The following is a 17,968-nucleotide window of genomic DNA, read 5'->3' on the forward strand; positions in this document are numbered from 1 at the left end:
CCTAATCTGAATAACCACTTCTGGAAAACAGAAAGCCTACTAGGCTTTAAGTCTTTCTGTAGAATTCAAAATATTGGATCCAAGTATGGATGTCTTACATGTATCTATATCTGTGTGTGTGTGTGTACACAGAGTAAGCACACAATATTTAATTACATAGTTTCAATGTATTTAAAAGGCTTTGGCCATAATGTTCTAAAACCACTGTTGAGAAGGCAAGAGTGCACATGTTAAAATTTCTTCCTGGGTTAATAGAGATGATGGGAAAAGTTATTGGGGTTTGCAAATTTATTTTAAATAAATCCTTTTAAAATACCCACTGACCTGCATTTATTGAAAGAAAAACAGTCAACTACAATTGTAATTGTTATCCTGTCAGGTATTTATTAATAGATAGGCGGCTGTCATCTTTGTTAAAATGCTCTAAGTTGACAGAATTTCATTTACATAAATGGGTGGAAAATCCTTTTCTTACTTGTCCAACAAACTGGAGACAAAGTGCCTGCCAATGTTTTAATTTCTTTTTCATGTTCTGGTTAGAGAGTGAGAAGAATGCTTTCACTCCACAGTGTCATGAATATGATAATCTATGGAAATCACGGAAAGCAGGTACTTAAGTTAAGCATATACTGTACTATGGGAATCCCTGATGAATTCAAGTCTATTCTGTTTAGAGAAGATGTTGTTGCCTGTGAAGTGACAGACTGCCAGATGTTCCTGAAGTAGCACGGTAATGGGCTCAGATCGGAGCATCTTTCCCCAGCCCCCACAGATGACAGCATTTACTTTAGGCCACAGAATGGTCTTGCCTTCGTTCTTTAAGAACTCGTGTTTACATTTACTTCCCAACTATCAGATCTTCATTTTCCTGGTTTTACTTATTTCAACATGTGGAGCATAAAATTATATAACTATGTGAGTAATCCTTACTTTATAGAGTGTATGCAGTCTAAATGTGAAATAAGCAATTCTCCATCATGTAAAACATGCTTAAGCCATTTATTTCCCCTATAAGACCTGGAAAAAGGGGTTTACACGAGGGAGGGGGAATATTTACTTTAGCATATTAAGCACGTAGCCAAATGTGCTAAAGCATATGTAAGTTAATAATAGAAAGAAAACTGTAACATGTTGCAAGGATTTCTATAATAATATGATGTGGATGATAAGGACTAACATTTAGTAAGTGCCTACTGTTTACCAAGCTGTGGCTTCATTTTATATACTTTATATAAGTTATATAGTCCTTACTACAACCCTATGAAATGTTATTCCCATTTTATGAATGAGGCACCTGAGATCTTATAAAGGTAAAACAAAATTTGACCAGGTTAAAAACCTAGTACATGATGGAACCAAGAGTGAAAGCCAACATCAAGGACTGCACTGTTTATCCTAAATATACTGCTACCCATACATTCATTCATTTGAGAATGTATAATGGGCCAGGTATTGTTCAAATTTCTAGGGGAACATCACTGAACAAAATTTATGAACATCCTATTCTGGTAGCTCATATCTTCTAGAAAGGTTGGAGATACAAAATAAATGAATAAAGAATACGATGATTACCAAAAGGGAGATATACAGAGTATGATTTAGAGGACCTGCTTTCAGTATAAAGGCCCTAAGACTTTTTGAGAACAGCAAAAAGTCCACGAGTATGGTTGCAGTGGGGTAAATTAAGAGGAGAGTGGTAAAAAATAAAACTGAAGAGGTAAGCAGGAGCCAGATAAGCCAGCAGTCATGGCAAAGCTTTTAGATTTTATTTTAAGTACATTGGGAAATCATTGGAGAATTTTAAGCAGAGGAGTGACATGTTCTCATTTCTATTTAAGACAATTGCTCTGGCTACTATGTGGAGAATACATTATAGCGAGTCAAAAGAGAAAGTAGGCAGATCAGTTAGGAGGCTACTGACTGCAGTGTACCTGGTGAGAGACAGGGGAGCCGTGGACTAGAGCCATGTCAATGGAGATGGTGGGAAGGGGAAAGAGTGGGGTTTTGCTGAAGGATTGGATCTAGAGGGGAAGATAAGAGGAAAGAAAAGAAATCCAGAATAGCCCTAGGTTTTTGACTTGAGCAAATGGGTCAGCAGTCATTCCATTAACTGAAATGGGGAAGACTGGGGAAAGAATATTCGGAATGAAATAACAAGGGATCCACTTAAGATAGTTAAGTTTGGGAGATCACTTTTCAACAGCTAATTAAATGTTAATTAAGCCCCTGGATGTGAGAGTCTGGAGCTCAGTATAAAGAACAGAACTGGGGCTATAAATTTGAAAGCCATAGCTTAAATGACATTTAAAGCCATTAGATAAGATCAGATCACTTGGAAAGGTTATGCCGGCAGAGGGAAAAAAGAACATTTAGGACTGAGCCTTGGATATTCCAACCTATAGGTTTCAGAGAAAAAGATTTACCCAGTAAAGGAGATACAGAAGTGATGTAGGGAAAAAGGTAGGACAGTATTTTAAGAAGGAGGGAGGGGTCATCCTGTTTGAATGCAGCTGAGAGAGAAAGTAGAATGAGCTCAAGAGTGTGGCCATCTGATTTGCAGAATAACGGTTGTCCTTGGCCCCATCACCACAGCATTTCCGTGGCTGGGAATGGAGGGCAAACTCCTGGCCCCAGTAACTGAGGAGTGAATGGGAGGTGAGGGTGGGAGGCCAGGCACTATTGCTGGTGCTTAAGAGAGGTTTCAAGGGGAAATGGGGAAATGAGGAAGCCTGGAAGTGGCTGCAGAGACAAAGGGTTCTTTTATTTGTTTGGTGTATGTGTTTTGAGGAGGGGAAGGATTAAAGCATATTTGTGTGTTAATGGAAATAATAAGAAAATGAGAGTGAATCATGGGATGGTCAGAGAGAAAAATTAAAGAAGCAGATTCCTTCAGATGATTACACGTAGGCAAGACAGAGCCCGCGGTGGATTCTCTGAAAGCACCAGGACACTTTCCATCGTAACAGAAGAAAAGATGAAGGGTGATAGTACAGATGAGGGGGATTTATAAAATTCAGAATAGAAAAATTACTTCAGTACTTTTACCCGAAAATGTAAGGCCAGATCCTCAACTGAGAAGGAAAAGGAGTGGCAGTTCAGATTTTAGGAGCAAGAAGAAGATATAAAAATGTCACTAGGTAGAGAGAGGAAGCTGAAGAGCATCAGTAATAACACAGCAAGGCTTGTTGGCCCTACTGCGTGCTCACTTGTGATTAGAGTCACGAGCTTGTGGGGGGAGCAGTCAGGCTCTGTAGCCGTCTTCAGTTTTCAAGTATAAATACGGAACTCCTGGATGATTGGGTTAAATATGGGCAAAGATTTTGCCTGGTGGATACAAGAAAGGGTTAGAGGTTGTTGTCTGATAGGACTTGACCTTAAATGATCAGATAAATATGTATCATTGAAAACTGTGATACATGTTGGATATGTTTAAAGGATTATTTATGTTTAATCCCATTACATTACAAACTATCACAAACTCCCTGAGGATAGGGATCATCTCTGTTTTACCCTCTATTATATCTTCTTATTAGCTCTTACTTACCCTTGGTATCTTCTCCTAAAGCACCAAAAGCCATAGGGTAATTTTAGGTGACACGGCAGCCAAATGGCTCGGAAAGGACACCGGCACCCAATATAGAGAAGATGCGCAGCTTGGAGGTGAGAGACCTAGGTTTGGGTGGGCCCTGCCATTACTGTTATGTGGCACTGGGCTTTGTGTGCTTGCCACATTGGTGGGCCTCAGGTTTCATCAATATTATAATAATTCTGTTATGGTGGAAATTAAATGAGATAATATGCAAAAATAATTTCTAAAGCTGAAAGTACTGTCACTATGTTATATTCAGTCTTAGAATTTGGTCCTAATGCCTCTCGGGACATGTGATGTTCAGCAACTGGCTGATATCTGACGAAGCTCAGAAAATTAGGTATATTCTTCTCCAAGCCTAATGGCAGGTCTCTTTGACCGCTGTTTTCATTTTGTGGTATTAGCCATTGCCAAACATGAGGCTCATCTTTATAATAGAGTTTGGCAGTCAAGAGCAGGAGGGTCTGAAGACCAGCAGCGTGCACTACATGGCCATAGGGCCTACATGAAGCCCACAGATGTCAAGTGAATTATTGTTTCAGGAAGCTTAATGTTTAATCTAATGCAATGATTGCCTAGATTCACAATTGTCCAAAGTACATTTTCAATAAAATAATGGGTTTTTAAGAACTATGGCCTACAGATTTTTTTGCTGTTTGATTTTTTTGTTTCTGTTCAATTTTGTTGTTTGATTTTTATGAACAGGAGAGTGAAATAGTTGGTCATTATTATTTTCTTGATAGAAAACTTTAAACAAAGAACCAGGAAAATACAAAGAAATTATTTGTGTTGTGCTCCATGCCTTTGAATCTAAATTGATTTCTTGGAACTATACCTTATAATACCTTATTACTATAAATCTGTTAGGCTGTAGGATGTTGTTACAATTTAAAGCAAATGTTATTATCGGGGATTGGTTTATGTAATATTATAGATGAGGCCAAAAATTACTTTGGTCATTAAGCATTAGATGAATCTCATTCTTGCCAAGCCTTATGCATAGAGAGAACCTGTCTGGACATTTTATATGAGAAGTGTTCAGACTACATCGGTTGTCAGCATTAAGCTGTGACCACATTGAGGTTAGTTGAAATTTCTTGTCAGTATAGCTTTTTGTTGATGTTAATCCCTCATTCATTCATCAAATAGTTAATTAAGGCCAACTATGTACAAAGAACTAAGGGGAAGATAAAACAGGTTCAAAAGTATCCTGTCCTCAAATTGTTTATGATATTCTCAGAAAAATAGAGAATGCATAAATAATGGCAATATAGTTTAGAAAGTAATGAGGAAGAAATGGAGAGGAAAATCCAAAATCTGTGGGGGCAATGATTGCCTTCAGTAGTGACCCAGGTACAGAGATGAATTTTATCTTATGGGTGTTTGCTGGTGTCTCCATGTCTGCATGCAAAAGCTGTTGTCTATGGAGCACTTTGCCACACATATAAAAGATTCTTTCCCCTGTTAAATTCTTTCCTACTGGTATGGTAATTAATTATCTTAGAAAATTCTTTCCTTTCAACTAAAAACTTGCCCTTCCTTTTATTTTCTCTCCAATATAAATCTCCTGCTTATCATAGAAACCCTAAAAATTGACTTTCAAAATGATGATCATTTTTTCCAATGTGTCCTGAACTGTAACTCCAAATAGGGTTTTTGACTGGATCAAAATGTGATATTTTATGCCCTGTGCCGCACTTTCAGGTAAAAAGGCTTAAAGCAGTCATCCTGGTGTTTCTATGTAGGGAAAATATTAAGTATCATATTGAATAAATATGGAAGAGATTGATTAATCTTCTACTCTTGCTCCAAATACAGCCCGACTCCTGAATGTTCTTTTCACATTTATAGCAGTCCCATTTTCTTCATCACCCCATTTTTCTGTTTTTCTTTGCTTCCATCCCATTGTATGAGGTAATTTTTATTCCATTTTCCCTCATTTGTTCTTGCCCTTGACATTCTATGCAATATTTAGCCATGGAAGCAGTAGCATTTTGAAGGTGGATTTCTAAAGCAAATTATTTCATCCAAGTTCTCCTAAGGCATTGGAAGGACTGTAGCTTAGGAAGTCTTTTTTTTTTTTTAAAGATTTTATTTATTTATTTGAGAGAGAGAGAGAATGAGAGAGAGAGAGCACGAGAGGGAAGAGGGTCAGAGGGAGAAGCAGACTCCCCGCTGAGCAGGGAGCCCAATGTGGGACTCGATCCCAGGACTCCAGGATCATGACCTGAGCCGAAGGCAGTCGCTTAACCAACTGAGCCACCCAGGCGCCCAGGAAGTCTTTCTTTATATTAGGCTAATATTTTGTGACATTTTTATAATGCAGAATACTCACTTCATCTTTACATTGTAAAGATGTTAAAAAATTGTACATAAATACAATTTACATTCCCTATAATGAAATAACACTTTGGTTCCGTACTGCTTTATAGTTTTCAAAATGGTAAAGGCTGTATTTTAATAATCTATTAGTGCCTTCCTATTTCGAACAGTTGTTGTGAAGAGTAGGTAGGCAGAATGGTCATTGTTATCTCCATTTTACACAGATGAAAACCGAGGCCCACATAGGGCAAGTGACTTGTCTTAGAGACCAACTGTCTTAGTCTCTGTGCCCAAAAACCAGGAATCACTGTATATTGCACTGCTTTAGTGGAAGGTTCCATTTTCTCCCAACATCCTATAACTTTGCATACCAAATGCAACCACACGTGTGTCTATGTTTTATTCTTGCTGACTTGGCAACTTCATGTCTGGTATCATTTATATCCACTTCTAGTATGCATGTGGTTGATTTTGTATGAACGTATCTCAGGTGAGTTGTAACTAAACCAAACTGTGTGAAGATAATTACAGTACAGCGTTGGTTGTGAATGAATTGCTCAATTTATACAGATTATATTCACCTTCATTTAAAAAACTATTTTATTTATCTTTATTATTTGTACAGGTTTTATTATTTCATAATGAGAAAATAGAGAAGATATTTTTGGTTGTACCTTCCACCAGTAAAGCCTAAAACAGTTTATGCACTCATCCAACCTTGGGAGTTTGATAAACATTATCCATATTATTCATATTTACAGTTTAAAAAGACCTGAAATGTTCTGTAAATAGGAGGGAAAGACTTATAATTTGTGACTCAATCCAATATTTCATCTACAAACTGTGGATATGATGTGGATAAGACTGTAGATGTGATGCCACCTGGTCATAAACTCTGAGGATTTCTTTTTTTTTTTTTTAAGATTTATCTATTTATTTTAGAGAGAGAGAGCAAGGGGGGAGGGGCAGAGGGAGATAGAGAGAGAGAGAGAATCTCAAGCAGACTCCCCACTGAGGGCAGAGTCCAACGCAGGCCTTGATCCCACGACCCCAAGATCATGACCTGAGCTAAAATCGAGAGTTGGACACCTAACTGACTGAGCCACCCAGGTGCCCCGTAAACCCTGAGGATCTCTAACTGTGAATTTGAAAACAAAACAAAACATATTACTGGAAGGAACCTTATAAATTATCTGGTCTGACCCCCTCATTTTACAGATGAGAAAACTGAGACCCAGAGGAGTCACTAGCTCCCATAGGTCACAAAACGAGCTGATACCAAGGCTAAGAACAGAACACCATCTTCCAGCTCTCAAGTGCTATTTCCAATATTACTTCCCCCGGAAAGATGCCTCCCATGGGGGCATTGCTTCTTGAGAATGAAGTATATTAAATTCACATTTGGCTGCTAATCATTTTCTCAGCAGCTCTATGGTATTTCATTAACTGCTGCATGTAACGCTCTGGCCTTTCACCTGTATTAACTTGAGCTCATTAAACTTGAGGCCAATAATAAACAGGACTGAACTAATACAGATATTTTGCATGGTATGTGTTCAGCATTTTTTTTAAATGGTGTCTACCGTATGAAACGTTTTTCCCTTCATGGCTTATGGAATGAGTAAAAATGGGAAGCATAGATTTCAAGGAATGGGTTATATGTGTAGTATGCCTCTTTATATCAATCAAAAATATATTGCACACTTGTCTAATACAGAGCGTTGTAAGAACTATAAAGAAACATGAGTGACAGCATAGCACAGGGTCTGGTATCTGGCGTTCTGGGATGTGAATCCTGGCTCTGCCACTTATTAATGGCGAGAGTTGGAATAAGTTGCTTAGCCTTTCTGAAACTGTGTTCTCGTCTGTAAAAGGGAACGAGGACAATACCCAGTTCACAGGGTTGCAGTAAAGAACGGATAATGTACTCACTTGCTTTGCAGAGGGCCTGGTGTATAGCAATGCTCAGTTAATGTGCAGATTTTGATGAAGATGGTGCTGACAATGCAGTTCCTTCCCTCGTCGAACTTACAGTCACTTCCCACTACAGCTGTTGTTGAAGAGGCTGATGTGCCCCATGTCTTCTCCCCACCTCATCATCACTACAGAATACAAGCAAGGGTCCTCCAGAGTGCCAGGAAAGAAAAACTAATCCCAGCTTCCCCACCAACATGATTTCATGTTCATTTTGACCGAGAAGTAACTCTTTTGTAGCTTACAGCCTCTGCGGCCATCAGTTAAACACAGGCTCTTGTGTGATTTTGATAGTGTTTGGGATTCTGACTGAGCAAGTGATGGTGAGAGAGGAGGGATCATTTGCAGAAAGATGAGCAGCAGAGAGGTAGAGAGAGAGGTCTGTCAGAGAAGCGTTCTATGTCAGAAAGAATGAAAGCTGGATGGTTCAGGCAGAAGTCACTGTGAGAGTAGGGGTGAAGCAGCGGGCAGTGTGGGAGTGAAGATCAGTGGTGGACTGTTGGGGTCGGCGTGCATAGCCAGTATTTGTTCTCTGTTTTCCGGAGTACCATAGACTCTTAACACACACACACACAAATCTTATAGGTCATCTATTTAACTTTTCTGCTTCTACCAAAATCCCATCTCCAACATTCTGGATCATTACTTTCTTTCTGCCATAAACCACCTCCCTCCCGCAACCCCCCCCTCTTTCCACCGCCATAGGGATCTGGTCACATATTTTCAAATAGCTGGTGTTTCCCTACACCCTAAAGAACAAATATCCAAGCTGCTTTGGCCAGAATTCAGAGCCCTCCATAGATTCCCCAGCTTTATCGCCTGCTATGCCCCAGTCACATACTATATTTTAGCTCTGTAAGAATGAGTTCATACTGTGGTTTTTTTTTTTTAATTTTTCATTCCTTAACTCATCCATTCCTTTATCTCTCTCATCTCTTTCCAGCACCACATACTATTTCTCCCTTTTATAATCTTTCACCACAGTTTAAATTCCTGCTTCACCAGGAAGTCTTCCTTAATCTCTTAGTTGGAATTAAGTGCTCATTTGGATCAGCGTTACATCAAACTGTGCATTTCTTCCTCTACTTATCCTATTCTCCCTGAAAACTGCCTATGGAACCCAGACGTCAGCTAAAATACCCAGTCCCATCCTTCTGGGAATTGCTACAAAATCCCTGGGGATTATGTTCCGTAGGTCACTTCCGGCTATAAATTCTCCCTCTACATTGAATTCTGCATCTCCTTCAATCTTACTTCTTGTTGGTTCCTATTCTTTGAGCTACATGCCAACCCAACCATGAAACTCAAGTCTATTTTGCTGATTTTCCTCCACATTTCTCTCTAAGGCATATAAGTATGTAGGAGACTTATTTAAGTGTTAGGGGTCAGAGAGGAGGATTTCGACTGCAGCAACACAAACAGCTTGAAATCGAATATGAACTCTTCCTCTTTATTAAAGTCCTCCAGGCCTTGTGCCACCAGGCTCTGCTCCCTTTCTGTCCCTCCCCTCTCCCTTCTCTTTTTGCTTTTTCTTTTTCCCTCTCCTCTCTCTTCTCCTTGTTTCAGAATTCTGCCTTCCTCCTACGCGGTGGTTTGGCCATTTCATTGTTTTTGTTTTTCCCAAATCATGCCACAGGGCTTCATCTCCCAAACTCCAAGCTAAAGGTATTGTTTTTTTTTTTTAATGTGAGAATTTATTTTTTTATTATTTTTATCTTTATTTATTTTTATTTAAATTCAGTTAGCTACCTTAGTATATCATTAGTTTCAGATGTAGTGTTCAATAATTTATCAATTGCATATAGCACCCAGTGCTCATCACATCATGTGCCCTCCTTCATGCCCATCACCCAGTTACCCCATCCCGCCATCCACCTCCCTTCCAGGAACCCCAGATTGTTTCCTAGAGTTAAGAGTCTCTCATGGTTTGTCTCCCTCTCTGATGATTTCCCATTCTGTTTTCCCTCCCTTCCCCCTGCACTGTTTCTTATATTCCGCATATGAGTGAAACCATGTCTTTCTCTGATTGACTTATTTCACTCAGCACAATCCCCTCCACTTCCATCCATGTCGATGTAAATGGTAAGTATTCATCCTTTCTGATGGCTGAGTAATATTCTGTTGTATATCTATACCACATCTTCTTTATCCATTCATCTGTCGATGGACATCTGAGCTCTTTCCACAGTTTAGCTATTGTGGACATTGCTGCTGTAGACACTAGGGTGCAGGTGCCCCTTCTTTTCACTACATCTGTATCTTTGGGGTAAATGCCCAGTAGTGCAATTGCTGGGTCATGGGGTAGCTCTATTTTTAACTTCCTGAGGAACCTCCATACTGTTTTCCAGAGTGGCTGCACCAGTTTGCATTCCTACCAACAGTGTAAGAGGGTTCCCCTTTCTCCACATCCTTACCAACATTTGTTGTTTCCTGTCTTGTTAATTTTAGCCATTCTGACTGGTGTGAGGTGGTACCTCATAGGTCTGTTTCTTTAGAGGAACCTGATAGGCATCATTTAAATAATATTTCAGTATAAAATAATAATTTTCAGAGTGCCTGGGTGGCTCAGTTGGTTAATCATCTGCCTTCGGCTCAGGTCATGATCCCAGGTCCTGGGATCGAGCCCTGTATCAAACTCCCTGCTCAGCGGAGAGCCTGCTTCTCTCTCCCTCTGCTGCTCCCCCCTGCTTGTGTGCTTACTCTCTCTCTTCTCTGTCAAATACATAAATAAAATCTTTAAAAAATAATAAAAATTTTCTCACTTAGTTTCAAAGCATATGAGTCAGTCTTCCTCCCAAGGCTACAAACTGCTTTTAAAAAGAACCACCTCCTGGTGGCCCCAGCACCTACATGATGCTTGGGCAAAAGCAGGTCTTCCCTCCATCATCCTCTGTTAGCATTCCAGTAATGTTAAATTTTCTTCTCTTGATTGACATTCTTCCTAGCATACCTTCTGATGTGGTCCCCTTCACACAGGAAACTGCTTGCCCTCCTGTATCTTATTAAACAGAGAGCACCGGGTTAGCAGTCTGTTGGCTCTCCAGCACCTCTTCCAAAGTGGGCCCCTTCTTCCTCTGCTGTTTCCTCCGCCGGGAGGATTTTCTTCCCCTTTGCTGACCCTCACACCTCCGTTTTCACCATTTGCTGACCTATCCTTCAGAACTTACTCAGATGTCACCTCTTCTAGGAAAGCTCTGACCCCTCAGCCTGGGTTAGGTACACATTGTCATTGCATATCTAGCATTCTGTGTCACCTCTTCTGCAGACCTTGTCTGAAGGGACTACAGTTGTGATTAACTATAGGTTCTTTAAGGTCACAGATTGTCTTTTATAAATACATCTCAAGTGTCTGGCACTTTGTAAATGTTTTTGAGTTTATGAATCACAGCTGTTGTATAAGTACGGTATTTTTACTTCATATGATTTTAATGTTAAATGGACCTATTTGTGTAAATTAGTTTCTTTCCGAAAGTAATGTTTCAGGTTATCTGATATTTCAAAAAACCAGCTAGATTTTTAAAATACATTCAGGATATTCATTCATTCATTTGTTAAGTTTCCAAAACATCTTGTGTACCTATTGTGTGCTGGATCAAAAAGTAACTCTCTCCGACCTCAAGCGGGAACAACGGAAGCATAGGCTAATGGCGATAAGGCAGTGCGGCAGGTGCAGGAGTTAAAGTATGCCCACAGTGCTCTGGAGCACTGTGAGGAGCCCCTAACACTGTAGGGAGGGGAGCCAGTTAAGAAGATTATTTAGATGCTATGAAAACCAAGCTGAGACTACAATGCCAAATGGGCATGTACCAGATGAAAAAGACTGGCAGGGGCTTGCCTAGCGGAGGGGATGTAGGAGCCAACATGGAAATACAGAGCATGGTACACAATGCAATATAAGCAGTTAAGGCTTATGGGAATAAATTGGCAGGCATGCACTTTACAAATAGTATTCCATTTATTGCTTATATCAACATCGTGTGTTAGATACTGTCATTCTCATTTCATTGATAAGGAAAATTAGTAGCAGAATGGTTAAGTAATTGGCTCATAGTCACACAGCTAATGAGTGTAAAACTGTGATTTTAATGCAAATTTGACTTCTAAATCAGTACCCTAACCACTATGAAAATGTTGGCTCTCTACTTTCACTGAGAAGCATGAACTGTCATTGCTTTTGACTGATTCAGACGTCAGATAGTTTATCAAAAGTTGTGCTCTTCAATTTATCAGGTTAAATTAATAGTTATATTTCATTAATTTCAGAAATTTTGCATGTCCAACTCCAGTGTCCCCATTTACACCATTGGGCACCATGTAGTGTATATGTAGATATCCTTTTCTCTTTGTCTTTGATTGTTTTCCACTGTCCGATTTTGATAATATGAAAAATTGCTTACTGTTATGTCAGAGATTAAGCATTACATGCCAATTACTCATGGGAAAAATCTGAGTTGCTGAATCCAAGCCATGCTAAAACGGATTTTGGAATAAAAATCAGGATCAGATATAAGCAGTTGATTACTCTTATAATTGAGAGAAGGGAGGAACAGTAACTGAATTTGGACAGAACAGAACTGAGACTTCTCACCTCTGTTTCCGTGCTTACATCATGCTGAGCATACAGTGGCTGAAATTAAGGTATGCTAGAAACACATTCAGAGAACCCATGTTCCCAGCCATTGCGCTCCAAATTGTATATTTTAAGTATCTAAAAAGTAGTCCATTGCCTTCCTGAGTTTTTTTTAAAGAGTAACTCTTTGAAGTTTTATTTTCTTCATTTTTTTCTCTCCAATTAATAGTCATTTGATTGAGATCAAACAGTTTTCCAAGAAGTTTGGTTTATCATTCCTTTAGATAACTGCAATCACCAGAAATACTTAATATATAATTCAATCTGACAGTACCCTTAATGAATGGCAAGGGATACTTGTAGAATTTATAAAAATGATAAATGTACACATGTCATATGGAAATTATTTAACCTTTAATGTAGTACAGGACAGTTTCTGATCCAGAGCTAGGATATGCTATTGTATTTGTTGAATAAATGGCAAAATAGAAATAGTGTAACTAAGTCATATGTGGACATGTTTTTTGTAAAAAAAAAAAAAAAGGCAATTCTTAGATAGTTGTGAAACATATATCCTTTATATCTAACTTATTTCTTTGTCAATATATACATTTACATACACACATGCACACACAATTATATATATATTATACACACACATGCACACATAATTTTATATATATATGTGTATATATATTTGGATTTTAGGTTTATAGTGATTGTGATATATATATGTTGTACTTAGTCTATATGTGTGTTTGTATATATTTATATGGGTGTGTATTATACATATATATGCATATTGCACTCAGTATAAACCTGAAATCCTTTTTTTAACTTATTACCGTTTGACTATCAAGTAATTACTTTTCTTGCTGTTATTGTTTCCAATCAGATAAGACGGTATGATTAGGAAGATAGAGTTGATCCATTATAGCACTATACACCATTGCTATTAGCCAACTTGCTGCCATTCTCATAAAAATTATGCAATTTAAACTGGAAGATACCAGTACCTGCTGCTATTAGAAACAAGGACCCTTTTCTACTTCATAATATGCTCAATTACCTTTAGATTGATCCATGAATAAATTATAATCCAAATAGACTGCTTTACCTTAAAGCTTTGCTGGCTTAAGATATCATTGTTGATTCATTATGTTGTCACTTTTCTATCGGCAATGTAATGCTTTTTATATCTGGATAGAGACAGTTTTAGTGTGAGATACTGTTATCTTTAAATGAGTAGGATTTAGCTTTTCTGGTGAGAACAAATTCATCAATGATGAATCCCTGGAGAAAGTATTGAAACAAAAATCATACCATTTCTGAGCTTTGTTCAGTTCATCAGTTACAAAGCAGCTTTTGATAGTCCTAAGGAACTTTTTTCTTTGTTTAAGAAATATAGCATGACGCTCAAAACCTCTTGCTTTGAGTTACTGCAGGCTACAACTATTTCTAAGAAAATAATGAATGAAGAGGAAAAGCTCCTGCTGCTGGCTCTGTCAGGCTCTGCTGCTTCTCCTCCTGCAATAGGAAATCAATTAACTATATGTTCAGGCAGAGATTTGAACTAAATGCTTTATTAATCATCACTGATTGCACACATACACACTGGCCAACTATGCATTTGTCTTCATTCTTTCTCCATTTTATTTTGCTTTTTGTTTGTTTGTTTCACTGTTTTTTTGGCAAGATCAGAACACAAACGTGTGCCCAAATGTAGTGTGTATAAAGGTGGTTGTCTGGTACAGGAGAGAATTGATCTTCTGTATTTTTGGAAAACTTAACTTTTAAATATTCAGTACTCAGATATGGTAGAGGCATCTTAATACGTAACAAAGTACTTCTTTAAGAGATTTTATTTATTTTAGAGAGAGATAGAGACAGAGCATGAGCAGGGGGAGGAGCAGAGGGAGAGGGAGAGAGAATCTCAAGCAAACTCTGTGCTGAGTGCGGAGCCAGATTCGTGGGGCTCGATCTCCTGACCCTGACATCATGACCTGAGCCAAAATCAAGACTTGGTCGCTTAACCAACTGAGCCCCCCAGGCTCCTCTGTAAAAAAGTAATTTTTAAAAAAGCACTAAACTTTCTTATACTAATTTGCAGAAAGCAAAATCTATGGCAGCCTTAATGTTTTGAAAGTTGGCCCTACAGCTGGCCTCTGGGACCTCCATATAGCAGTGAGAAACTACACACTAATGGACCTATTTGATTTGGGGATGAATGGTGGAAGGCTGAGGGAAGGGTTACTGGTATCGTGTGTGGATGTGCTTTCAATTTAAAGGAAAAGTTGGCAACCGTTTTCCTTCTTTTCCATTGATTCTTCTAACTAACACACAAAGAATATCCTATAGGAATCTTTATGTTAAATTGAGAACTTCTCCTTAGGACTAATTAGAAAAGATTAGCACATTATAATCATAACCCTGTTAGCCATAGAAAGGCAATATAATTTAAATATGGCAAATGTGGTCAACCACTGCAAAAAAAAAAAAAAAAACTACAGAAAATATCAGGCTGGTAGATGTTTACTCAGGCTGTGTTCTGTTCAGCACCAAAGGATTTTCAAATATTATTATTATTGTTATTATTATTATTATTATTATTACCATCACTGGAATAATTTGAAAGTATCATAATTTAAACTTAACTACCTTATTTCTCTCCCTTTGGATAAAGAATATTCTAAATGGGGAAAAAAATCTCCTCTGGTTTATGTTTAAAAGAAGATAGATCAAAAAGTTCCAGGAATGATTTCTTTTGAATAACATTTATAGAACTCTTAGATGGAATTAGAGGGTGTTGAGTAGGTAAGACTCAGGGAATTGGGATAATGGTTCAGAGTTTATTGATCTTGCCACCATGAAGGATCTGCTAGAACCAGAGGTCACTTGTTTCAACATTTAACCATTTTTGATAATCTTCAAGAATTTAAGATTAGGATTTATGTGCCCTTGATAGAGAAGCAAAGTGTGGAGAGAGTGATACTCTGACAAGAATTATGTCATGTGGACATGAGTTTACCACATTATGAGGTGTTATCAGAACCCCAGGAGCATTTCCTTGGCATTACATATAATCCCTAACACCTCATCTGCCCCAGGAAAGTCATTTCATAAGAGGACATTTCAAATAAGCATTATCTTTTCTATGTTAAAAGGGCTTACCTATCTGATAAATGTTGAGGATTTGTTTTATACTCATTGATTTGATGCTTTCTAACAAGACAGCATCACGTATTTTATGGTAAAATAGATACAATATATTCTGTCCCTTCATCATATTATTTCATATTACTGAAATCATTATGTATTTTAATTTAGGAAAGCATTGAGGTATAGGGATGAAGTACATAGTTCTACTTTAATTGTATATAAATAATTTGGCTTCTGTTTGCTCAACTTGTTGACATAATTATAGTAAATTGAGAATGGAAGTAACAATCTTAGATATTTCCACATAAATATGTCCTGCTAATATAAACTTTCAATGTCAGTTTGGCTGAATTGGGAGCATGAGTGAAGTTTCGTTTACCTGCCCTACTAATATCTCTAAAGAACTAGGGAACTCATTTTCCTGGGGCATTATGCAGCCTGGCAGGTGGAGGCCAGTGTTTTGAAACAAGTATGATTTTTCACCAAAGTATTTGCTAGGTCAGAGATCAGGATGACCTTGGAGTGCTGTAGTTTCCCAAGCCTCTATCAGCTAGATAAATGGGCTTTATTTTGTAGGAGAGAGAGAGAGACAGAGAGAGAGACAGAAGGAGAAAGAGAGAGTGAGAGAGAGGAGAAAGGGTCTTTTTTGCAGTCTTAGAAAAGAGACCTAGCAATTCCAGGTTATAGGCGGACACGGAACATTTGGAATTCAGTGGTGTCTATCACTGGCGTTATGTGTCAGTAAAAGTGAAGATCAAAGGTTCTAGAAGAGGACAAAGACAAAAGTGAAGAGGAAATAATTGTGGGATAATGAATAGTATGAGGGCATATTCGTGTTAACTTGAAACCACTTAGAATTTTTCCATGACACTCAGGTATCTTTCTAAATGAACTTTGTAAAGTACAGTTGAATAACCTTGAGATTTAAAGCTCCATGATGTGATTTTGAATACTGATGGAGTTTGTTTAAGCACTGTGATATTTCCTCTGCTTTTCATTTCCATTTTTGCCTCCTTCGTGCAAAATAAAATGTATTTTCTGTACAGAGAAATCAATATTTTTACCATTTTGTTTTTCAGCTATTCCAGTAAATTGCAATCAACATTAGTTACAGTCTTTAAAGAGATGTAGTAAGAATTTGAACACAATAAAATAGAGATACAGATTAGAACTTTGGCAAAGTACCTTTGCTATTGACAAAAGCATTTGTCAGGGACTTTGGCTGTGTCTATATTGTGCTAAAAACCTGATGAAGAGGAAAAAAAAAGCATCAATAGGTTTTACCTTCTGTCTATACAAACCAAACAAATGGTCTAACTAATAGCTATTGTTTTAAGTGAATGGATTTGGTTTACCATTGTGAACTTTAGTCCATTTAGAAATGTATTTAATTAACATTTGTATATATAATACATATATACTTGGTAAAGGTATTGCACTCTTGAGTTCTTTTTCATAATTAGTGGAATCTGATACCTAGAAGACTAGTAAAAAGACCTCGTTACAGTATATAAGAAACAATTTCAAAACACACATTTGTTTGTTGATAATACTTAGGTATTAATATCCCCACATTTTTCTCTTCTGTGAGCTACCACGCTTTCTTATTTGTGCATTTTCCTTTTAGAAACTGCCAAGTTTTGGACCTTATCTTGAGCAGCGCAAGGAGATCATAGCAGAGAACAAGATTAGACAGAAAGAACAAAATGCAGCTTTGCCACCACTTGAGAGAAAGCATTTTATCCCCAAAAAGCCTATACCTACCATCAAGGTAAAAATTAAGTTGTATATATACTATTTTACTGTGTAAATATACAATATAGCTCAACATAGTTTACGTGTTTATTTACTGTTTAAGTATCTCATTTATTTTGTTTAAAAATACAATGAAAGTTTAAAAAAACCTGTTTGTGGTGATAGGATAGCCTCTTTTATTTGCATATTTTATACTTTTTAGAATACTGTCAAGTATGTGCTTCATGGAAATTTCTGATGTATTAAATGGGCCAGGAAATATTACAGTGAATTCTTTGTCTTCTCATATTCATTTTAAAATTATCTTCATCTACAATTAAATCCAAGAGATATATTAGTCATACCATACAACTAAATGATTAATATGCAACATAGTATCAATTTGAACAAACTTTGTCTGGTTCAGTCTCTGGAGAGCCTGTACGAATTGGTGAGTCAAGAGACTATTTTCTGGGTAATAGCAAGAATTACCATGAAGATGGAATGGTGGGTGTGTTATATTTCTTGATTTTTTTCTTGAATTTTTTATTTTGAGAGAGAGGCAGATTTACATTCAGTTGTAAGAAATAATACAGAAAGTTCTTGTGTACCGTTCACTC

The 17,968-nt window shown here is 37.6% G+C and overlaps 1 protein-coding gene across 2 annotated transcripts in view; it reads left to right on the forward strand.

Moving 5' to 3' along the window:
• The window catches only part of DPYD (dihydropyrimidine dehydrogenase), a 794,533-nt gene that overhangs the window by 753,922 nt on the left and 22,643 nt on the right, over positions 1-17,968 (forward strand). For both annotated transcript variants that reach the window (XM_088022348.1, XM_028101938.2), the window contains exon 21: positions 17,242-17,385. In XM_088022348.1, coding sequence (XP_087878474.1) covers positions 17,242-17,385 — 144 coding nt within the window. The remainder of the gene's footprint in view (positions 1-17,241; positions 17,386-17,968) is intronic.

The sequence above is a fragment of the Eumetopias jubatus genome, unplaced genomic scaffold (genome assembly GCF_037043125.1).
Source record: "Eumetopias jubatus isolate StellerSeaLion01/CBP00866 unplaced genomic scaffold, mEumJub1_p1.0 scaffold_4, whole genome shotgun sequence".
Lineage (NCBI taxonomy): Eukaryota > Metazoa > Chordata > Mammalia > Carnivora > Otariidae > Eumetopias > Eumetopias jubatus.